This window comes from Monopterus albus, unplaced genomic scaffold (genome assembly GCF_001952655.1).
Source record: "Monopterus albus unplaced genomic scaffold, M_albus_1.0 scaffold23.1, whole genome shotgun sequence".
Lineage (NCBI taxonomy): Eukaryota > Metazoa > Chordata > Actinopteri > Synbranchiformes > Synbranchidae > Monopterus > Monopterus albus.
This window is the reverse complement of record NW_018127903.1, coordinates 3,148,473-3,173,434: the sequence shown is the minus strand read 5'-3', so window position 1 is coordinate 3,173,434 and position 24,962 is coordinate 3,148,473. Positions and strand designations below refer to the sequence as shown.

General features: G+C 42.6%; 1 protein-coding gene across 2 annotated transcripts in view; it reads right to left on the bottom strand.

The window, feature by feature from the left end:
* Positions 1 to 10,377: 10,377 nt before the first annotated feature.
* The window catches only part of setbp1 (SET binding protein 1), a 37,326-nt gene continuing 22,741 nt past the window's right edge, over positions 10,378 to 24,962 (bottom strand). For both annotated transcript variants that reach the window (XM_020594296.1, XM_020594297.1), the window contains exons 3-7: positions 24,095 to 24,516; positions 21,752 to 23,680; positions 21,428 to 21,635; positions 20,231 to 21,296; positions 10,378 to 15,083 (exon numbers count right to left, since the gene is read on the bottom strand). In XM_020594296.1, the coding sequence (XP_020449952.1) occupies positions 14,578 to 15,083; positions 20,231 to 21,296; positions 21,428 to 21,635; positions 21,752 to 23,680; positions 24,095 to 24,516 (4,131 nt within the window). In that variant the 3' untranslated portion in view covers positions 10,378 to 14,577. The remainder of the gene's footprint in view (positions 15,084 to 20,230; positions 21,297 to 21,427; positions 21,636 to 21,751; positions 23,681 to 24,094; positions 24,517 to 24,962) is intronic.

Here is a 24,962-nt window from a genome sequence, read left to right as displayed (position 1 = left end):
TAGAGACAGAAAACCGTAACCTGGTCTTGCGAGTAATCAACTTAAAGCCTGAGGTTTCTACTTTTGATGACAGTGATTCGCTGACAACCGATTTAAGCACATATGGGCACACAGAACCGCCTTTAGTGGTGATGTATGTTTGTGTGTATGTGAATGTTGGAGGCATAATGTGGCATCTGTTTGAGAAACAGTAAATTAGCAAGTTTCCCTGCCAGCAAAGTGTCACTCAAAACAAATTGCTAACGCACACGTAGTCACTCATAAAGAACGTACAGCGCAATATAACCACACAATCATTACAAGGGCATAAACATTAAATAGTGGAAACATGATAAATAACTCTGTGTAGCAGGAGAGAATGACAGATTAACACCCGTATTAAAAAATTTACAACTTACAAATACTGCCTACAAATAAATGATCAACTGAAATAAGTACTGATGATGAAAAAACATGATGGAACATATAAAGATGTAAAAACAGAAAATCAATCTTCTTTTATCATACATACTGTACAAAAACGACAGTGTGACTGTTAAATTAACTTTCAGGCGGGGAGACAGATAGACTGCCAAAAAGAAAACTAATATTAAATCACTGCATATTGTATGAATGTGAACATCATGGCTGTTAACAGTTCCCATTAGGAACAGATTTTGGCATTTCCAATTAAAGGATTTTTTTTTTCACTTGTGAGAATTTTCAAAATGCTAATTTGGTGTCACAGATGTTCCAGCAAATGATTTCTAAAAGTTGAGAAAAATAGAAGTTGTTAAATATGTCTTTCTTTAATGCGTGTAGCTGACCTTGACTGAAATATTTATTGAGACAGAGATGGGGATGTGGAACTGTTGGCCCGTTTAACAGCTCATTTTCAGTTCTCAGGAGAGAACCTCTCTAACTGATATGCAGCTAACAGTAGGTTAGTCATGGGCTGTTCAGTAATACTGTAACTCCTAAAACAAAGCTTCAGATGGCTAATCCATGTCTTGAGTTGGTAAAGCTTTCTGCTGTTTGACATTCTCGGCTTCTTGCTCTCATCCCTCCAACCCTAGTTGCCTGGAGGCTTTATCCACTAAGTCAAAACATTGGCAGCTTCAGTATTTTAATTCCTTTTTTGAGAACTGATTCTTTTTTTTCCTTTTATGCCTTTTGCTCATCTGTTTTTGATGTGGCCGTGACCAGGAGAATAATGATATTAGACTCCAAGCACAGACAAGAGCACTGTTTGGATCAGATATAGCTTGATGAAGGCTGGACAGAGCAAGTCTAAGTGGCACGCACAGCTCTCTCTCTCTTTCTCCCCCTTGTGCGCTTTATGACGTTGCTGCTTTGCTCTCAAACAGACGGCAGAGGCATTATGATGGGGATCTTCAGAAACAAGACAAGTAAAATTATTATCTCTGACATTTCAATACAGCCTTTAGTTCAAGCTTCCATGAGGGCTTCCAAATCCATCCATCCATCCATTATCTACACTGCTTATCCTGAAGAAGGTCACTGTGGTGGGGTGGGGGGGCTGGAGCCAATCCCAGCTGACACTGGGCATACTGGCACATAAAGACAGACAATCAACCACACTCACACTCACTCCTACGGGCAATTTAGAGTCGCCAATCAACCTAAACTGCATGTCTTTGGACTGTGAGAGGAAGCCGAAGAGAACCCACGCAGGCACAGGGAGAACAAGCAAACTCCGCACAGGGTCGGCCAAGGCTTCTAAATCTATTTAAACTAATCCAGATCCCCTCTTCACACAGCTTATCCTCCTCAAGCCTCTTCTTCTTTAAGTCCCCTGGATCACTGCTCGTCAAGATCATCTCCAACAATTTATAGTGTGTAGAGCCACCCGTAACATACACACACCATCATGTAATGACATTTAAGTCCTCAGACTGGAAGTAACTGTATCCATTTCTCATGGTGTTTATGCTCTCAGCAGGAGATGGGCCAAATCCCTGGCTGTAGCATGGTAAATTAACACTGCACAGGTTGACTGTGGTCTTCACTTTTGCAGCAATATGAGCAGTTATCATAATCACACAAGAGAGCCTTATTATGCATGGTAGTAAATGACTAATCTTTAATGAGACCCACATTTAACCTTCTAATGGCTCTTTATTAGAATAACGAGCTATGCCCCAGTGTGTGTGTGTGTGTGTGTGTGTGTGTGTGTGCGTGTGCAGACTGTATGTGAGTGCAGCCGTGAAACACTAATTAAGCTGTCGGATGGTGCAGCAGATTAGGCAGGCCCCCTGCAGAGTCTGCAGCCCCAGTAGGCAAACAGGCTTCATCCCTCAGCCAGCCAACCCTAATACATCTCAGCCCAGCTCTACGCAGAGCTCAGCAATAACATCAGCGCTCACTACACCCAAATATCTCTAGCCCGCTGAGGCCGGATCAGATGGCCTACCAGAGCCAACGGCCCAGACTGCTGGGTGAGTCAGACAAGCCTGGACTCTTCAGCGTCAGCTAAAGAGGGAGATTATTAGTCCTTCTTACAGCAGTGGCTGTGTTGACGCACATATGCATTTGTATGCATTGAGCATATATGCACACACAAATGCAAATGCACTAATGTTTAAACATAGACAGAGGAACTGGTGTCAGATATAAAGTTCAGAATGGAGAAAAAGTGGAGGAGGATTGAATGTTTTGCGGAGAGCAAAGTGTTTGTGTCATGGTTTGACAAACCACAATCTTATAAACTTCTTGTATGATGTGTGTGTGTGTGTGTGTTTAAGATATAGTTACTCCACCAAAAGGAAGGAAATGCTAACATTGGCTTTGTACAAATAACAGTTGAAATTACTATAAGAGGCATGATGGAGAAAATGTTAAAATAACTAGCCGTCAGTTAATATAATTTATTTAGTCTTTGTCTTTGTAGCTATTGTCTTTCTCCCTCTCTGTCAGACACATACACAAAGACAGATGCACACACACACAACCCCACAGTGGTTTTGATCTGTCTCTATGTCTTTTATAACATTCACATCAACGCTGCGTGTGTATACCACAATAATTCCAGTGCATCTGCTCTCGTTTACATAAATTAATGAGGTAAGTTCTGTTCTTTTTCTTCTCTTTTAGTTCCACTCAGCACAGAATTTTGTCTCTGAAGGTTTTGTGCATCTATAGCAGCTGCACATAATGACTGGGGTTTAAATAAATTAATGTAGGAAGTTGCTGCACATTTTTCATCACATGAAAAACACAAATTTTATGTGTGTCTGGATTTGTGGGTTTTTCATGGTGGTCAGAGATTCTCATTTGGGTTTCTCTTACAATTTGTACAAATACAACATCCTGTCCAAAGGGAGCATGGCATTGTTACTTTACCAAACACTGTGTCAGCCAGTGAATAACCACCAGCAAGTGAAAGATCTTTTTCACCCTGCACATATTTACATTTATAGTTTGATTCTGACTACTGTGACTAAATCCATGTACCTGCATGTGACTGCATTTCATCCTGGAGGATGCAGGGCTGCTCTCCCAGGCTCTTAAAATGTCTGCCTGCAGGCATGGAGGAATAGGGCTCCTTTTATTAATGCTACACCTTTGATTAATCTGCGTAAATCTGTTCCCCATCCAGTGGCTGACAGCTCTGGGGCCAATGCAGGGACCCCAGTACACACACACACACACACACACACACACACACACACACACACACACACAGCACAAGAGTTAAATCTTTACCAGTGTATATAACTTAACAGTATTTGTGTCTGTGTACAAATCCGAAAATCCATTTAGGATTAGGGAGGAAACTGAATAATAGTTAGATGTTCCTAAGAATGACATATTATCACATGCATGTACACAGTGGCGCACACACATTCATACAGTGCACACACACGCACAGCATGCAATCATATACTCAAAATTGGGGAAATGAACCCATTGGGTGCAAAAGCAAACCAACTTGAGGTAGGGCAGGAAAGAGAAGTGAGAGAGAAGAAGGGAGAGAGTCTGGTGAGGTAGAAAGCAGAAGACAAAGAGACAAGATGTGACAAAAACTGATCAAAAGTGGAGCGAGTCATTATCATTGCCTTGTTTGGCGCTGTATCTCCATTGCTATGTCAGTCAGACGGAGGCAGGGGATGGAAAAATAATAGTGTAGTTATGTAATGTGCCTTGGAGGGATGGAACTGAAACAGAGAGAAAACACCGCTGGTTCCAAACAGAGGTGCAGCAGAGGTCAGACTGTACCCACTGTTTTTTTGTAGAAACAGCATTTTCCACCTCTGGAGCCCCCAAAAATACATCACCCATTTTTACATCGCCTAATTCCTTAGTTTTCCTTTATCAGGCTATCTCATGGAGTCTAAGGACTGTAAATATTGGTTATTAGCCTTTTATCACAAGGATTCAAAACATGATAATACATTTTTGGCTTGCAAGTATTTTTCTCATAACATAAATCATTTGGCAAACCCCTGTGCTGCCTGTGAGGTTCTAAGCCCCGGGTTGAGAGTTGTTTGTTCTTTTCACTCTTTTTCTTTCTCACACACACTGTACAGGTGTTTTTATCTAATGACTGCCTGCAAATATTTTTATTTGTTGCTACACAACCAGACACTGGCACCTGCATCTGATGAGCAGCCACCCAGTTCCAGCACATTGACTCTGATCAGACAAATGTCCTGAGAAAGTAGTTCCTGACTATCATACAGTGTCAACCCTTCATGACAACCTGACTTCTCAAAGTTTCCCTCATCTTCATTGTGTGGACACACACATGACAAATGCACAGATGGAGAGGTGTGCATGCAGTCTTATATGTTCAGAAATGTGAAGACTTGTTTGGATAACCTAGGTTTTGCAGTAAATATTCAACTTTCCTTGTTATTCTGTTCCAGACTATTTCCTGAAGCAGCTCTTTTCCTTTCTTTTTTTTTTTTTTTTTTTTTAGCACATTTTTTACATAAGTAGGCATAAAAGAAGAGGAAGAATGAATACAATCTGATAAAGAACTTAATCCATCCATCTGTTTCAACAAGAATAGGCAACAAGAGAAGTGGTCTACTGTGCTGACTGTTTGCTAAACCTGTTGGGAAAAGGTTGTTGTCAGAAAATACAGATCTTCTCACAGCCAGCCTTTAAATGAGCAAAAAATTTGAAGCCCTCTGAAACTGCACATTTTACTGTATAATGATCTCATATTAATACTGAATAATGATTTGTTTAGTGTAATACAAAATTTCTGGCCAATGCATTTAATATCCTACTAGAAAATGTTATTCCCTCAGTGAGAAGGCAACCAACGTAAATTTGGACAGGGTGCGTTTGCTGGTGGGGAAATTCCACTGTCATCCTTGCAGCAGTACTGGTCAAAGTGTGTGTGGACGTGTGGGTGAGTAAAGAGAAAGAGAGACCTGGTCATATCAAGTAATTCAGGAGTTGAATTGCAAAGGGACAGATTTGTCATTTTAGATATAAAAATGATTGGCACTAGAGCAAATCTGACAGATTAATGCAACAAATTATGTTTATGAAATGGCAAATTACAGAATATATTACAGAATATAATCAAATCACTATCAACAGCATCATATACAAAGAAAATCCAGAGAAAGATAAAGTCAGGCTATTGTGTCTTTCTAACTTCTTGTTAGCAGCATGGCTTTAGGATTGTAGAGTGTGTTCCTATGCACTGAAACATACCCAAAGGGTTTTGACACTATTTTGCCATTCACACACTGGTGATATCACTGGGACCAACTTGGAGTTCAGCATCTTGCTCAAGGACACTTCAACATGTAGACTGGAGAAGCAGGGGATCAAACCATTGACTTTACAGTTAGGTAATGGTCTGTTCTACTTCCTGAGCCACAGCCACCCACAGGAATGTTGGTTTGCCAGTCTGTTCACCTTCTTTGGTCATGTAATGTATCTCCACAACTACAGGTATGTCAGGATAGTTTGTGCAACAATTCATTGTGCCCAACAGTCTTGACTGTCGTGTCCCTTTCAGGATGTTTAGTGCTAAATAGAAAATGTGAGCATGAAAACGCACTGACTTAAAGGATGAACACAGTAAACATACTAAACATGTTGGCATTCTAGGGTTTTTCCATAGAAAAAAATGCCTATTGAAAAGTATGTACAATTCACAATATGACTGCAGATATACAAAAACAATATTGAATTTGTTGAGTAATATATCACTGAAGCAATGTAGTATTTTAGCAAATTAGTTTTAGAGGCATGCAGGCTGCTTCACCACAGAACTTGAAATGTCTGGCACTGCTGAAACATATGGGATGAATTATCTGCACAACACAGAGGAGGGGAGAGAGACAGAGAGGCAGAGACAAGAAGAATATTACCACGAAATGTTAAACTCAATAACCAAACGTTGTCTTTTATTCCGCTGTTTTCGGCCTTTTGAAGCTGCACTGTTCCATGCTATCACCGAGCTGATGGAAGCGTAATGAAGTGTGGAGGAACAGTGCCAGCTTCAGCAGAAATGCCTGTGGTTCTGTCTTCCAGCCCAATACTAACAACACAGCAGACAACCGGCGCAGATGAAAACCAACTGAGGAGCTGAAATCATTTTTAACGCACAGACACGCTCCCTCTGTGTCACATAATCTCATCCACTAAGGGGTGTGTGTGTTCGCTATGGGGGTCCATTAATAAAATATGACTGTATCATATAATAGACTCATCTGCCAAATTACAGGAGACAGAGAGACAGCTTATTAGGAGAACTGAGGGGGAGGTGTGTGTGTCTGTGAGTGTGAGAGAGAGTGATGGAGCCCACTCTCATCAAAAAGGCACATTACTTAAGTGTTGGCATCATTAATAAGACTCAGCCAGAGCCAATCTGCTAACCAAGGCTCTAACTGTGACCAGGGGGAGAGGTGGACAGTTACTTTCTATGCAAAGGAAGTCCTGCTTTTTGCTTCCCCCCCCTCCCACTAGCAAATTAACATATATGTATATATATGTGTGTGTATGTATAGGCACATTTTCATGTTTATACACACACAGGTGCACAAAAGAAGACATGCTATAAATCCAAATTCAACTGCTGAGTCACACTGTCACCGTGGCAACAGTGGTCAGCTCCCTGCACACACAACGCATTCTGTCATAGCTCTGGTGATTTTTCTTTGCACTGTACACAGACATGACCAACTTTCAGCTACAGTATTTCCTGCACTGATCACTCAAGTGGATCACTGAATAAAGCATTGAGGTGTGCATGTTTGATGGCTTGAGGCCAAAGTTCTAATTTTTTTCAATCACACCTTAAAAAAACAGTACTTTTTCTTCCTTATTCTTAAATGGCATGTGTGTACCTGTCATATTTCCTGCTTTAACCACAGTGAGCCAGCAATGCTTTCTGGGTGGACGTGACATGATGGCCTTGCACTGATACAATTCACCACCAGATGGTGTCTCCAATCACTGTGCAATGGAGACAGAGAGAGGTGGGGGTGCATTTAGATGTTGCCTGCTCTGTCCTTCTTCATAAACACAAACTACAGTCATCCTCTGTAACAACAACAAAGATAAGTTGAATAGATGCTTGGTTACAGTCAGGCTTCCTGGTTAGCTGGTCGGGACTGCAGGACTATTTGTGGTAAATTTACAGCTTTGTCTGTTGCTGGTGGCGTCTGTGGCTTTGGACAGGCCTCACAGAGTCACTGATACTCGCTCACATTCACTCATGCAGAATATCATCAGTGCTAGGACTCTGAATGGAAATAGTTAATGAAATTGGTTAAAAAAATGCTGTCTGATTTATTTCCACAAACTCCATTTGTCCTCCAGACTGTGCCACCAGGACATATACTGTGGTAAAATGCTGATTTATGCAGGTTTGAGCAAGTGGGCAGAATGTGAAAGGACGAATCAACAATTTGAGAGTATAATCACCAAAGGCCTGCCCACTCCATCTACGATACACTTCAAAGCTCCTTCAAAGTCACTTCCACCAGAAAGAACTCATATTTTTGGCTGTTGAACATCCTTTTGTTCAGTACTACTGCCTCTTGCTGGTTCCTAGCTATACAGCAGAGCAAAACTTTACTGTGTTTCTCATAGCTTTTAATCAGACATATATCCATAAGTGTTCTCAGCTCAGATTCTAAACATTATCAAGAACATACAGCATTCATTATGTCAGGTGTGAAACAGCAACGGCACAGCTTGTAATGGAACAGCAGTAGACAAACAAAAAAATGCCAAAATCAACAAAGAGTTAAACTTATATCGCAGTTGATAATCTATAAATGTAGATAAAAATGCTAGTGACTTGCTTTTTCCAGTGATTCACTGGTGCATACCCATAAAGAGTTCCTGTGAAGCAAGAATTATTGTCAGCAGACAGGTCAACTATAAACATCCTGTAAGCTACTCATCACTTTGACAATATGGCAGCAATGTATTCTGGGCTTATCAAGCAATCCAAGTCAACAGAATTCAGTTCACTAGCCAGCTCGGGTGTTAAGCATTCTATAATGAATTCAGAGGAGTTCAATATTTTGGGCAGTTTACAACTGGTAACACTATATTATTGCGGTCCCGTCGCTGACATGCACCTCTTCAAAAATGTCACCATGTGTCAGGTGTGCACTGAGAACAAGAAATGTGACTGCTCATCTTGGATGATACATAACCTTATATGTGAACTGATAAACTGATCCTCCTTTGCAGCTGAAGGTGGTCCACAAAGAATGGGAGGAAGGATCCTCCCAAATGTTTGGAACACTTTCCTTTAAAAGAAGGTTGTTTAAGTTTGAGAACAGGAACCCTACAGGTCCCAGCTAAGCATCATAATTTATAAACCCCGTCCTCCTACGAGACTGTCTGAGTACAGTCCTCCACTGCATTTCCATTACAGTCTCTACCACCTGAGACCACATCGTAACACTGATTCAGCTCTTCAAATATTTGTTTTTTAACTATATTTCTGCTATGCACACTTGTCACAGCAGATCAGGTTTATAAAATTTCATAATATTGCTATATAAAGCTTAAAGGTTTTGAAAGGATTTGCATATTTTTGTGGAGAAACAAGCAAAGAAGATGAAACAATACCTGTAACAGTTTAAATTGAATCCATTTCTAAGGCATTCTTTTCTCAGTATAGGGAGCTCCACCTACTGACCAGGTGAAATACTGTCAGTTCTACTTTCATATTTTAATAAAAAATGGAATAGTAATTGTTTCTGTAATAAACTTCACTTATGAATGTGTTTTATATTGTATATATTTCATGTACCTTTTAATATGGACAGAATTTCCCCATTTATCACTGACACAGTCCCTTTGTTTGTTAAATGCTGCCACTGGCATTATTATTAGTTCATTCCTGGTGTGGATCTTTCATCATCACCATCTTTCATCTTCTCAGTGATGGTGTTGTATGTCATATGTTTCTTTGCAATCTTTGTACCCACAGCTTGTGCAGTGGACAACACTGTCTTGAGGGAACTAAATATGGCACCAAAGTAGTGAGAAAATGCCTGCATTGCACATCAGACTGGTGATTCTGGTTTTCCCCCTTTAAGTGTAGCACTGGCTCAACAGCACATCTTTCATGCAAGGTGTGATTCAATGTGCTGTTTCACTATGATCACAGCCCTGGTGATCTATCTCATCCTCTCTTCCACAGGAGGTTGAGTAGGACCATGTGGGTTCATTTACAGGCATCGGTTGAGAACAATTTGGGTGCACTCCCACTGCAGCCCTCACTTCCATCAGAGGGGGGATTTTTTTTTCTGCACACCGGTGGTGCCAACAGTTCCATCAGCACCACTAGATACACTGAAACACATTTGGGCAGCTCACCCTGCAACCATGGTAACAGAAGAATTTTACTAGTTGGCAGCAACCAATAGTGGGGCACTTCCCACTCAGCTCCATCCAATAACAGAGCAGCCTGCAGCCCGGCCCACCTAGAGCTGACATTGATGGGCTGGTGCAGAGAGAATTTAGAGATATAAGCTTGGCTAATGAAAAAGTAAGAGGGTAAGAGCGTGAAGGTATGTGTGTGTGAGTGTGTACGAGTGTGACTGAGCAAGGTTGTAGCATAATCTGATAGGAGGGTTCCCTCTCTTTTAACTACAACCAGCAGACACATTGTGGAGTAGTACTCACTCAGTGAGACCATCTGATATTCAGCACCAACAATGTAGCGAGTCCTCCTGTCATCTCGCTCCCACACACTTTCACATGTACATTGTGCACACATAAACACACACATGCAAAGTCCCAACTGGCTCTTATCTCAAAATAACTTAATCAGCCTGGTCTCGGCATGTGACAAAGCAGTTTTAGGAGGTCAGAGCATTAAATCTGGTACAGTTTTTTGCAGAAAAAGAAAACAAGTGTCACCATCAGATGTCAATAAAGTCATTTATTATTTCACACAATGGATAACATGAACAACTTCAACTGTAGTTCTTCTTAATAAGTGCTCAATGCTGCCAGCCAAAAGAAGGGTAGCAAAAGAATGAGCTTTTCTTTCTGAAGAAAGAGAAATTAAAAAACAAAAAATGAACCTACAAGATCATGGAAGATAAACATGACCAAAAGCATGCCAGCGGACATGGATATACATATACATTGCATGTATATATGTGCTTAAGACATATATCTGTATGTCAGCAAATGCAAATACAAAATATATGTGTACATTTACACATACATACTGTGAAGGATATATGCATATGCATGCGCATCTAGTATTTACTCTATAGGTCAAATATTTGCAGTTTTTAATATTCATACAATGTACAAAAATGCTTCATGAATTAAAAAATTCATTACAAAAAGAAACATATCAAACAATGTACAAGTCTTGCTCCAAGTTCAATTGAAATTCAACTTTCATCTTGTCTAAAATATTTATGCATACAATCAAGTTGAGCATGCAAATAAAGGAAACCCACTCTAGAAAAAGGTTCAAATACACTATGTATACAAACTAAAATATGCCCACACTGTTAGAAGAGCTCACTTTGTGCTCGAAAGAAGTACATTTATTGGTTTTCTTGATGCTGCACTTTCAGCTTTGAACAACGTTATAGCTTAGAACTGTACATTTATGAGGCTCTGTCTCACTTGACCCCTCACTCTGTTTGTAGGACACTCATCTCAGCATGCTACATAGGGAATGGGGAGTGATCAAAATTTAGGTGCCATTATATCCCATCCTTGTTACTGTAGTGAACTACCACCCCAACCACTGATTTGAGATCGGACACTGCTGCGCTGCCATTGATGCTAGGACCAAAGACAAGTTGAAAGATCCTTACATCAGTGTTTAGGGGCCTCCTGTTGCCACTGGTCCAGATTGGCTGCTAAATGCAACAATACTGATCTTGAACCCTATTCACAGCCACATCTCCTCTGCAGTCCCTGTGTAGAGTGAAAGCTCTGGATTAGGACAATATTTGTCAGTGTTAGAAGGCATTAGAGCAGTGGCTGATAGGAGAGACAGACAGGACTGACAGCACCTGGGGTCTTTAACTCTTACGTCAGAGACCACTGACTGACCACAGTATGGCGGAGTAAGCTGTCAAGTGTGTAGTCTCTACACCTCACAGACCACATCTAGACCTCATCTTCACCACAACAGACTGCAGACCCACAAAAAGTCATCTAGCAAAGCAGGGTTAAGGAAGCGAATGTGTATTTTTGGCTATTTCCTCTGAGAATTCCCCCCCACACGCGCACATACCCCTCTTGCTTACTCTACTACACTGCCTCAATTGTCTGCAGGCAAAATAGCTGCAAGTCAGCAGGGATTCCTGGCTTTTGGTTGAGCACACTACAGTGGGGCTTGTATCCTCCGAGAACCTGTAAAGGCAGATCATTTTAGCATTCTGTGTAATTTAACGTACTGGAGCAATGACTGTAAATATACAGCAGAATTTGTTAGACAGGAAACTCAATTAGTGTATTTGGATCTTGAGCAGTCTTGAGCAGAGAGAGGTCTACTATGGTTTTAGGAGACAGTCCCAGCATAGCCGAGCCCAGAATCCATGCAGGATGGACATACTAACACTATTTACAACAAACACTTCAGTACTGTAGTTTTACATCTGGTTAAGGCTGTACTGCATAGAGTTGCAGTAACTATAGTTTTCATGAAATGATAGTCACTTTCTGCACAACTTATTACAAATTATTACTGGTATTATTCACAACTCTTGTTACATGAATTCATTTTATTCAGTAAATAAGACCACTTATTTCTCTTTGTCAAAGGGTGGACCCAGAACAGAAATTCCTTTTAAGGTCATTGCCAGGCGTGGCCTGATGCATAGCAAACAACACTGTAGGAGAATGTGGTTTCCATGACAACCTCCTCTGTATATAGCCAGTTGCATGTTGTAAATAACTGGTTATAGGCTAGGCAGAGTAAGTGATCTTTAATGATATATCTAGGACATTGAGTACAATCAATACTGTTGGATAGAAACACATCAGACACAGTGGGCCCTCACTGCTGTAAAGCAGTACTGAGGCCAGGGCATGATGTGAATGTGATACAGTAATATCATGTCATCTTCTTCAGTTCAGCCCTTCTAGTGCTGTTATGATGATATCGGTCAGAAAACCAGCAGGAAGCTGAGAGACTGACTCAGCAGCCAGTGACAGAGGATGCTGACTGTGGAAATTGTGAAGGGACACGGGCAGTGTAAAGGTTCTGATGACTAAGACATGCGTCATATGCACAATCATGAATCTTTTGGGTCAATTTCTGGGGCACTCTTTGATATTTCTCAGGTCAAATGTAACTGTTGAGAGAAAGAAACATAAGGCACAAGTTGAACTGCTGTTACTGATAATCCCACCCCGCCAACAGAAAACTCCTGAAACATAACTTTAATAGTTGCCAAAAAACAAAACACTGATCCATTGGTTATATTTTGAAACACTTATTTGAAAACCAACCACTACCCAAAGCTGCAGATACTATAAAGAGAGTTAACATATTGACACAAAAAAATCCAAGATGGCTACATTCTAGAGTGCACGTAGGAATGTTTTACATTGATGCCAACGCAGTAGAGAGTTGATCAAACTCTGATTTCAATTTTTTAAACAAAACATCCTTACATTTAATACTGAGACTTTGGTTTTTAAATCTAAATACTGGGTTTACGTTCCAAAAATATTTCCAAATATATGGTTTGAAAGTCACGTTAAGTAGAAAGACTGGGCTTAGCTTTTAAAAACACTGAATGTGAGCCCTCTTCTACTGAACTGTCCAATCACGATTCAGAGCGGGGCTTCGGTTCGACGCTTTTGGCTGCGCAGCCTGCATATACAAATTGATTAAAATAATGCATGCTCTCTGGAATGGCTATCCACACCATCGAACACTAAAACATAAGGCTTGAATAAGCATGTAAGTGCTGCATTTGATTGATGCAAATGTATGGTTTTTCATAGTGCATTAAAACCAATTTTAAGGTTTACCAAAAAACACACCTGATATTTTTCCTGTATGCAATGCCCCCTGAATTTTAACACAATAATGAGTTTATGAATGAATACATGCAGTTCTTTCTGTCTGAAAACAATTTCGTTTTGAGTCACACCCACACCTGTTTTTGGTTATAAAACAATACACAACTTTCATTGTCTATGGTACAACAATTCTATTTGATATACTGTATGCCAGTGCATGTCTATGAGCTGGTTTCCCATTGTACAAGGCAGGCAACAGTGGACTTTGTTTCTATGTACAGGCTGGGACAGTCTCATCCACCATATTGCCTTTATGTCACTGCCCAGAAAAGGCCTGAGCAGGGAGGGAGTAATAAATGAGACCTGGGGTAGGTTGGGGGAGCACAAGCAATGGGAAATGTTAAACATGACTAGGAGTAGATGAGATCACAAAGGGACATGAGCGGCAGGCACCAGGGAGGGCTAAAGAACTGGGGAGAGTATTGAGCAGGGAGGGGGACCAGGGGCAATGAGCTGGCAGGTGTCAGTTACTGTACTTCTCTGAGAAAACAAGGACAATACATACAAACACAGGGATCAGTAATAAGGTAAGGTGGATTGATTACTGCTGTTTTATCCCACACATCTTTGACAAGCTTCCTCAGAAAGGCAAAAATAAGCAGAGCTGCACAGTTTTATATTAACCAGTCCCCCTCCCCTTGCTGGTAAATATATGGCTAAAGCCACATTAAGATACAGTATCATAAAGTACCATACACATCACTGTATCAGATACATAAAGAATCACACAATATCCTATACTATCATAAGTACCACACACTTATATAGCATCAGATTCAGTATCAAATAGTACCATATAGTGCTATTGTCAATGAAGGTCCAATGAATCCTTAAAAGGCTCATGTCTGGTAAGGTTTAGCAAATGGAGGGATAGCACCACAAGTGTTCCCATCCCGTGCTCCTCCACTGACCTTCTGCAGTCCTCACAACAAATCAGAGAGAAGAAACAATTCAAAGTGCATTGAGGAGTCCCAAAACTAAGGGCACTGCATCTGATACGCTTGAAACGAAACAGCACTGACTCCATTGACTATCCTCAGTTCGGTTATGGAGTTATTCTCTCCTGCAGGTCTACTGACTGGAAGGAGCCCATAATTCATCCCTGCTGTGGCCCCTGCCTCTTCGTCTCCCCCCTTTGGCCAGGGGAGGCACTGACTTTGCTTGATGCACCACGGTCTCAATTGTTGCTGAGACAGAATCATGACTGGAGAACTCCAGAGGCTTGGGGGTCAAACCTGGCCTGAGGCTCTGCCTACCTGGCAGGTCATCACACCTCTCCAAGACAGGCATTCCCAGAGTCCTCACATCACCTCTCCTACTGGCCAACATGTCCAAACCCTGACCACCAGAATGTTCTTCTTCCCTGCCACTTGTCAGCTCTGATTCCTCCAGGGGTTGCTTTCGTGGCCGTCCGGGCCGTCTTTTGATGACATTGTTTCCTGTTTTGGCTTGTCGCTGCAGGCGCTTGGCACGAAGAATCTTCTGCACATGCTCAAAGTTCAAGGAATGCATCCTCCTAACATCCTTCTGGATCTGTTCCACCTCACGACGTTTATACCTCCGCTTACAGGGAACACCTGGGAGAGGAGAGACTGAGCATGAGTGAGGTGAGCTATCACATGGCAAATAAATAGCGGAGCAAGGTCTATAAAGAGAAAGGCATTTTCATGCCAAGTTATCACTCAAAATGAGCAGCCATGGAAAGGCCAGGAAAGACATCATGCCAATTTAGCTCATGGAGAGAATGTCTTTTTTTGCATCAAGAGCTTCCTGCTAATTTTGACATATTCATCTAAGTCTTTCAAAGCCCAGCTGAGCCAGGAGAGCACATCTTATCCTGTAATTGTCTACTAGAGAGCAGAGAGGAGAGGGAAAAGGAGGAGATCCCATTCTGCTAGCAGGAAACCCACAGAAATGTCTCCTTCAACCATTTAATGTCGCTACACAGTAATAACCCTGTGCATCTGGAGCACGGGCTGCCAAAAAGCCAAACACACACACAGACACATTTATGCACATGCAGATATTCACACAGACACAAATACAAAAACACACATATGCATTCACTCACATGCTCAACATGCATGAATAATGAATTCAGCAGTTCAGAGTGGCTGAGCAGAAGAAACTAGAACCATATTCTTTCTTTCAGACTGGTGAACTGGGCTGTATGCCCTGTACACACTGTTCTATCCGTTCTCTTTCCCATGTTACCGGTTACTCTACTTCTCTTTTCCACTCTTCTCTTTATGGGCAGTGATATGCCACTGTCTAATTTTCAATTAAACTGGTAACACTGCACCATTTCATTTCCTTCTCTATTTCAGAAACTGCTTCCCAGCATTGGTCCGTCTCTGTTATTCTTTTTGTTTCCCATCTCTGTCCCATTTCTCAGCTCCCCCCTCCTCTGTGTCTGGGCACTGTTCCCAGGGCTGAGACTGAGCCACAGCCAAAATGGAGGAAAAGCACAATCAGCCACCAGTCCCCAAGCAGTGTGAATACAACATGCCTGGTCTCTTTTTCTTAAGCTTCTACTATTCCTGGATTTCCTAACAATCTCCTTTCTTATTTTCCTCCAGAATCCTGCTGATACAGTGTAGCAGGTTTCTGCAGTGCTCTAACACATGATGACTGCATTAAAGAAAAAACTTTCAGTTTTCTTGCACCAAATACGACGTGTTGGATTGCAGACAAGTGTGTAAAAATAGATGCACTTAGTCTATTTATTTTATAAAGCATGGCAGTATGTCACTACTGTGTTTTAAAGCTTCATATAGCTTCAATGAAGTGTTGCAACAAGCAGATATGAATATCAGTGATACTGTCATACAATGTTTTTTCAGCATTTAAAGGAACTAAATGTAAAAGTTAAATGGAAAGTAAGCATTTAAGAGTGTAGAGTCCACAGTGAGTTTTTTTGCTAATGTGCTAAGCGTGAGGGAAGATGAAGTGAGGCCTGACCGCCCTGCCTTTAAAACTCCAAGGAAGAATTCAGGGTAATCAGTTAAATTAGTCTAATGCAGAAATCACTAAGTGGCAGTAGTTTATGAGCTGCACAGAAGTGTGCACACACTCAGTTCAAACAGACACGCACACACACAACAAAGTAGCAGAAATTTATGAGCTGCATACACGGAACATAAAACCTGTGACCTTCAGCGGTGTGAGGGCCCATACAGCACTGAGGACCTGTTTCTCTGTGGAATGGGAAGTCACTACAACTCAGATATACTGTGGGTACAAAAAGTATTCAGACCCCTTTAAATTTTTCACTCTTTGTTATAATGCAGCCATATGCTAAAATCATTTAAGTTCATTTTTTCCCTCATTAATGTACACACAGCACCCCATATTGACAGAAAAACACAGAATTTTTGACATTTTTGTAGATTTATTAAAAAAGAAAAACTGAAATATCACATGGTCATAAGTATTCAGACCCTTTGCTGTGACACTCATATATTTAACTTAGGTGCTGTCCATTTCTTCTGATCATCCCTGAGATGGTTCTACACCTTCATTTGAGTCCAACTGTGTTTGATTATACTGATTGGATGTGATTAGGAAAGCCACACACCTGTCTACATAAGACCCTACAGCTCACAGTGCATGTCAGAGCAAATGAGAATCATGAGGTCAAAGGAACTGCCTGAAGAGCTCAGAGACAGAATTGTGGCAAGGCACAGATCTGGCCAAGGTTACAAAAAAATTTCTGCTGCACTTAAGGTTCCTAAGAGCACAGTGGCCTCCATAATCCTTAAATGGAAAACGTTTGGGACGACCAGAACCCTTCCTAGAGCTGGCCGTCCGGCCAAACTGAGCTATCAGGGGAGAAGAGCCTTGGTGAGAGAGGTACAGAAGAACCCAAAGATGACTGTGGCTGAGCTCCAGAGATGCAGTCGGGAGATGGGAGAAAGTTGTAGAAAGTCAACCATCACTGCAGCCCCCCTTATTTGTTAAAAAAGTTTGAAATATCCAATAAATTTTGTTCCACTTCATGATTGTGTCCCACTTGTTGTTGATTCTTCACAAAAAATTACAGTTTTATATCTTTATGTTTGAAGCCTGAAATGTGGCAAAAGGTCGCAAAGTTCAAGGGGGCCGAATACTTTCGCAAGGCACTGTATCCTGGACGAAAACCTTCTCCAGAGTGCTCAGGACCTCAGACTGGGCCGAAGGTTCACCTTCCAACATGACGATGACCCTAAGCACACAGCTAAAATAACGAAGGAGCGGCTTCACAATAACTCCGTGACTGTTCTTGAATGGTCCAGCCAGAGCCCTGACTTAAACCCAATTGAGCATCTCTGGAGAGACCTGAAAATGTCAACCAATGTTTACCATCCAACCTGACAGAACTGGAGAGGATCTGCAAGGAGGAATGGCAGAGGATCCCCAAATGCAGGTGTGAAAAACTTGTTGCATCATTCCCAAAAAGACTCATGGCTGTATTAGCTCAAAAGGGTGCTTCTACTAAATACTGAGCAAAGGGTCTGAATACTTATGACCATGTGATATTTCAGTTTTTCTTTTTTAATAAATCTGCAAAAATGTCAAAAATTCTGTGTTTTTCGGTCAATATGGGGTGCTGTGTGTACATTAATGAGGAAAAAAATGAACTTAAATGATTTTAGCATATGGCTGCAATATAACAAAGAGTGAAAAATTTAAGGCGGTCTGAATACTTTCCGTACCCACTGTACATGCTCACTTCTCCACTGCCCCTGCAATGACTGAGACCAGGTTTCACACAAGGTAAAATGATCCTTGATGTATATTATTTAGTGAGTGTTTCTCTGAATAGAAGTGCGTGTGTTTCAACAAGTCATGTAATTCAAAGAGAGTAATTCTCATTGATTCAGTAGAGGATGGCCTGCTTTTATGCAAATATGCTCATGAGAAATTGCTGTTAGCTGCAGAGAGACTTGCTGATTAGAGAGGAATCACTATAACGTAGTTCTATTAAAGAACCATTTAAAAAGTCACTTCCATGCTCTAATAATAGCAAATTTGCAACTGTATCACCTTGTGGATAAGGACGAACCTGTGGATATGTATGTGTGTGTATCAGAGTGAGTTTATTCCTGCACGTGCATGCATACTCATATGGTTGTGCGGCATGTGTGCATATGCACACACGCCACAGTTTTAATTGGGCTAAAGCTGTGAAGTGAAGCAATAAGTCATGCTAGAAGAGGGGCGGAGGGAAGGGGGAGAACAAGGGGTAAAGGGGTAAAGGGGGAACGAGGGGGAGGGGAAACGAGGGAAAATGCAGAAAGAAAGAGAAGAAGGAAAGAGAGATGGAAGGGGAAGGGGGAGGAAGAGATTGAGGAACAAGGGGAAATATGGATGTGGGGAGTAAGGGAGAAAGGTACAGGAAGAAAGCAAGGGCAAGACCTGCAGAAGTAGCACAGGATGGAAAGGGAAGGACACGGAAGGTAGAAAATACTGGAAGGGGGTTGTGTGTAGGTGGGGGTGGGGAGGCAAGGGGATAACGTGTATATGAGTCATCCGTCCTGGATCCCCTGGGGTGGGGGGTGTATTCTAACTGAGCCCCTGGCTTCTCCTCCCTGCCACTGGACTAGGCCCCAGTCATTAAACCCCTGGCTGCCAGCCAGCTCTTTTAACACAGGCAAGGGCCTTTTATGGCATGTCTGTAGAAAATAAATCACACTGTGTGAATAATATATCTCTAGCAAAGGCATTGGCAAGAGAGAAGGGACGTTGGGAAGGAAGGAAGGAGAGATTGATGAATTATAGTCATCTCCATCCGTGTATTACATTCTCGCTATCCTCAGAACACAAAATGTACCAAAATGCATATTAGTTTAGTAGTGAGTCTGGCCTGCCTGTTTTTCTGATTTCAGTCTAATAATGCTGTATGTAGCACATTCATAAATAGGAATCACCTTGATGAATATGTTGCCATCCAGATTTAAAATGGAAAAAGCCCTGTTAACTGACTATACAATTAAGTCTCCAATATCAGAAAATAACAAGCTAACTATGTTACCACTTCTGCAGCCTTGGCAGGTCAGGGTTATAATGTTTATAACTATGTATGCCTTTTTCCCCACTGCTTTGGTGTAGGATCACATCTTGTGCTTTACTGTACAGTAAGCCCCTCCAGTGTTCCCTCACAGCAGGGAGCACTGGAGGTGCAATCTTCATCCAAGCTATGCCAAAGGTGACAAAAAAGAAGGTCTCATTTTAAAAGCACTACCTGTGTTTATTTGTTTTTATTTTTTCTCCAGTGTACAGCAGAAGTCACGTCAGTCTTAGTTTTCGTTTAATAAACATTCCTATTTCTACTTTTCTCAGGAGTCTCACTGTTTTATGATCTGCTTTCTTTTGCTGTACAACAGGATCTATACTGAGGTCCCTTGCTGTTAATGCCAGCTGGACATTTACTGCTGATGCTTCATGTCAAAACATTTTACATCATGGATGGCTTTTACTGTGAAGTAGCTACGGGAAGTCCAGCCATCAGGGAACTGGTTAAATAAAGACAAGCTAGCAACAATCAGTTCCTGCATTCTGGACAAACCTCAAACGTCCAACACATCATCAAAGTAAGCAATGCATTAACCATGCTGCTGCTGTCAAAAGACAAACTATACCTGCTGTTGTGGTTTCTTATCATGGTTAAAGGTCAGTGAACTCCCTTGTGAACACACTGTGGTGTTAAAAGTGAACAGGACATCTTAATGTAAGAAGTTCTTACCAGTGAGGGAGGGACTGGAGCACTTGCCCACCTGCCCTGGCTTCTGCCTGGCAGCTTGGAATGACATTAAGCTCTGATCTCCAAACACAGTCAGTCTCATCTTCCTGCTCCTCCCACCACACTCATCCTCCCGTGACCCCGAAAAAAGGTCGGAAGCTGAGTCCGACCTCTGCGACTGGTTACTGTAGCTGTTCATGAAGCTGTTTACTGGCTGCCCACTCTGACGGGAGTGAAACTGGCTGTCAGTAAGAGAGTGTGTAGACAGCTGGTCTGACTCAAACATCCCTAAACTGGATCCCAAGCTTGTACTTCTACCACTGGTTCTCTGCTTCTCCAGATGCTTTGAAGAGGCCTGGCTGGCCAAGTCCCTCCTGTCGCTCAGCATGCTGAGGCGAGTGTTTGTCTTAGCTCCACTGAAGAGCCCACCCAGTTCCCGCCGGTCTCGAGGTGAAAGGAGGGGTTCATCCTTGTGCTTATGTTTGTGCTTGTGCTTCCTCTTATGGAGGCGAACCCCTGCAAGACCACCTGCGCTGCCACTGCCCAAGGACCCCAGACCATCTCCTCTTACAGAGGGCCCCTGGAGCAGGCCACTAGCGCTGCGAAGCTTGGCCCCTGGCTGGAGCTTTGAGTGTCCAGTGGCATGGAAAGCCTTGGGAGGGGGGACAGCAGGTCTCATGAAAGGAGATGGAGGGGCAGGTCCTATCGTGTGGTGGGGCAGGTAAAATGGAGGCGCAGGGGGAAAGTAGCCAAGACTCAGGGGAGGTGCGTAAGGCATCGCATACGGTGCTGCATAGTAATTCCCCCCAGCCAGCGGATAGCCATATCCTTGAACAAAAGGCAGCTTCGATGTGATTGGCTCACTGGCTTTAGCTGGACGGCCACGTCTCCTCTTAGCCTTCAGGTCGGCACTCCTGCGGAGGTATGAGCTGGAGTCACAGGCGTAGGAGTCATAGGTAACAGGGTAGTAATGATGGAAGTTGAGGCGAAAAATGGAGGGATATGGGTGCTGCGGGTAGCAGGTGTATCGTCTGTGAGACACTCGTAGCTGCTGAAGTTTTAACACAACCTACAGGGAGAGTGAAAAGAAAAAATACTTTATTTATATATATATATTTGTGTGCAAAACATATAGTATGCACTTACACATTACAGTACTTGGTCAAAAATTATACACAAAATTATTATAGTGTCTCTAACCTCTTCCAGGTCAGAGAGGAAATGAAGATGATCTCGACTCTGTAGGCACTTCCTCTTCCTCCGATGATGTTTTTGCTTCTTTTCTTGCTGTGACAGAAAGTTGTCAACAGCAGTTACTTGCCGTTCACAGTGTGTTCTAGCACTCCTGTTCGATGCATCCAGAGCTGCTGCTTCTGCAGCCTCAAACCCACACAGATCGAAAGAGTACCTGTATAAACACAACATAAAATCACATTAAAACCATCACCTTTAGGAATATGTCAGTCTGAAATATGAAACAACAAAGCCTATAAATCAAGGTTCATAAAAAGTAATGAAGAGCACCTGCGTCGAGATGCGGGGCCCTTCTCCGTTTGATCTGAGGTGCTGTTGTTGTCTGTGCCAATCCCACTGTCACTGGGAATAGTCTCCTCACTGTGGGACTCACTGATGGGGGATAGGGTCACCTCTTTCACTGATGCTCCCTCAGACAGGTGGGAAGGTGAATTAGCCAGAAGGCGCGGAGGAGACAGTTTCCATCCCCCGGAGAGAAAGCTCCTGCCTGGTGGCTTGGAGGGCAGAGCTGAGATGGGTTGCAAACTAGGCATAGTGGCATCAGAGTGGCTGGCTCTTATGGATGGAGCAGTGGAGCTGGGGGACGAGGTGGTGGAAGGCACTACAGGGCTTTCATAGAAACTGGATGTAGAGACAGACATGAGGGGCTTGTCCCTAGTGGTTTTGGGAGGGTTGGAGGTTTGGTTTTCTGCTCTGGGTTTGCGCCCTCTCTTCTTACCAATGTAGATAGTTCCTCTCTTGCTGACATTTATCTGTTTTCCCAGCCGAGCCTCAATGGTGGATGCCATGGCACTCATAGCTGAGGTAACAGGGGCAGAAGATGACTTCAGAGACAAAGAGCCATTCTGACTGGAACCTGAAAGGATCTCATTCAGAATGCTCTGCATTTTCCCAAGCTTCATCTTATTTACTGGCCTGGAATGGCCACGCTTTAGTTTCAGACTGTTACAACTGATGCTGGTGGTTGTAGAAGTCATTTGCACTAATGTGTTCAGTGTATGTGTCTTCCTCCTGCGGGTGGCAGAGTTTTCCTGTGCCAGTGGGCTTGGAGGTGAGGTAGAGGTGCCCTCGTGGATGGTCTCCACTGTGAGGAGTGGCTGTTTCTTGGGGCGTCCTCGTTTCCTCTTAATTGGTGTGTGGACAGTCAGGCTGTCGGTGTTGATATAGAGAGGGCTTGAGGGGGTGATGGGGAAGGCTGAAGGTGGGTCAGTTAGGGTTGAGGGGCTGCTCCGGCTGTCTCTCTGGAGTGGCGTGAGACTGGCATGGCTTTTAGCTTTCAAGTAGGACCACCTGTCCTTGGCCTTGGTTGCTCTGGAACTAGCTGTGGAGCTGGTGCTGTGGCTGGGGCTAGGACTCAGGGCCAACCCGGTTCTAGGGCTGGGACTGGGGCTAATGTTAGCTCTGGGTTTAGGGCTAGTGCTGGGGCTGATGCTTCCCCTGGGGCTGGGGTTTGGGCTAGGGAATCTGGGGTTCGTGATAAGACTGGGTTTGTTGATATGATTATGAGTAGGCGCTTTGTGTTTAAGAGTGTCGGTGCTGATTTTAGGGCGACCCACAAGGTTCTTTTTCATTTTGTTTGTACTCAGAGCTGACTCTGGGTCAGACCCATTTGTAAATATCTCTCCTCTTTCTGCTCTGTCTACCCTCTCTCCCTTTTCTCTTTTATCACCTTTATCTGCTCTTTCTGCCTTTTCTGTCCTCTCTCCATTGATATCAGCGTGACTTGTGAGCCGAGAATCATTTTTGTGATTCTCCACCTTATGTGCTGCTTTGGGTTCTGGAGGCCAAGGGTGGTGCTTCTCTGTAGTGTCAGAGTCCTGCTGCTGCTGTGATTGCTCCCCTACAGAAAATGACTCATCAAAAGAAGGCCTCCTCCGCCTCTTTCTTCCTTTCCCTTCCTCTGTCACCATTAACATCCCTCTGTCTTCTTCATCTGCTCTTCTCCCAGAAATGACTCGATCTCTTTCCTCTCTTCTCCTTTCCTCTCTTTCTTCATGGAGCCGCTCAGCTGGCTCCTCTTGGCTGTACTTATGTCTCTCCTCTGAATTAGTTGGGCTCTCCAGTCCTTTGTCTGACTGTCTTCCCCAAGGTGTATCAGCACTATGGGGATTACAAAGCGCCCTGTGGGAATCCTTCCTGCCATACTTCCTCTTGATGTTCCCAAAGAGCTGTTCACTGACCTCTTGCAAACCCCTCCCCCTGGAGAGATGTATACAGAAAAAAATTAGAAGAATTTCACCAGTATTATACAGTCAATACCAGTATGACCATTTGATATAATATTATCATATCAGTTGAGCCCTGGCTCGGTTATTTTCAAAAAATTTGTTATACAGTAAAATGTATACTGCAATTATCTATTTTGAATTATAATTGTGTCACAATTGTTTTATCAAATGAGATGTTTTCACTTTCAATTTTCAATACTGTAATAAATTTGATTGTCAAATAAAAAAAAAACATACACTGTGATAAAAAATAATTATATTGCTTTACAAAATATCACAATATAGCAATGACTTTTTCTCATCTCCAGTTAACAGTATACAGTATTTGACCTAATGATGATGTTTGGCTCATTATAAGATCCACCACACATGGACCTAACCATACCTGCTGAGAGAGGTCAGGTTGAGAATACTGGCATCTGTAACCACTGGTAACTGCAGGTCTGGAGTCAGAGATCTCTGAGGTGAGGGGCTTCGTGTCACCGTTCGTGAAAAAGGTTGGGTTGAATCGAGCAAAGAGCTCCTACTGGCCCCTGCCAGTTCTCTGGCTGGTTCAGAATCGGCAAAATTGGCTGGGGACACACAGGGTGCTGTAGACGTGATCCAGTCCGGATTGATTTGGTGTTGGTGTGTGTGAGGGTGCTGGAATTGTTGCGTGAGGGTGTGCTGTGTTTGCTCTGTGTGTGAGAGTGCATGTGCAGGAAGAAGGGAGCTGCGAAGCTGGTGTTTGGATGGAGCAGGATCTCCCAGTAGTTGCAGCAGGCCTCCCTCTCTCTGCTCAGGCATTCTGAACTGGCGCTCGTATGTCTGGGGATGACACAAAAGAGAAACAAACTGGTTACTATACACAAACTGCTATGACAAGGCAACTTTTTATAGCTGCAGGGAGACAAATGATATGATAATGATAATGTGATCATAAAGCTATAACTATGCTATTTACTGTCTTTATAACATCAGGCTATGGTCACAACAATGATATATACAGTATGTAGCACACCATACCAGTTCTGGGTACAGTTTCTTTTTAAAAGCACATATCAGTCAGTGATTTCTTCAAATCAAAATCAAAATCAAATTTTATTTGTATAGTGCCAAATCACAACAAGAGTCATCTCAGGACACTTTACAAGGTAAGGTCTAGACCTTACTGTTATCAATATTATTACATAGGGAAAACCCAACAAATCCCCCTTGAGCAAGCACTTGGCGACAGTGGGGAGGAAAAACTCCCTTTAACGGAAGAAACCTCC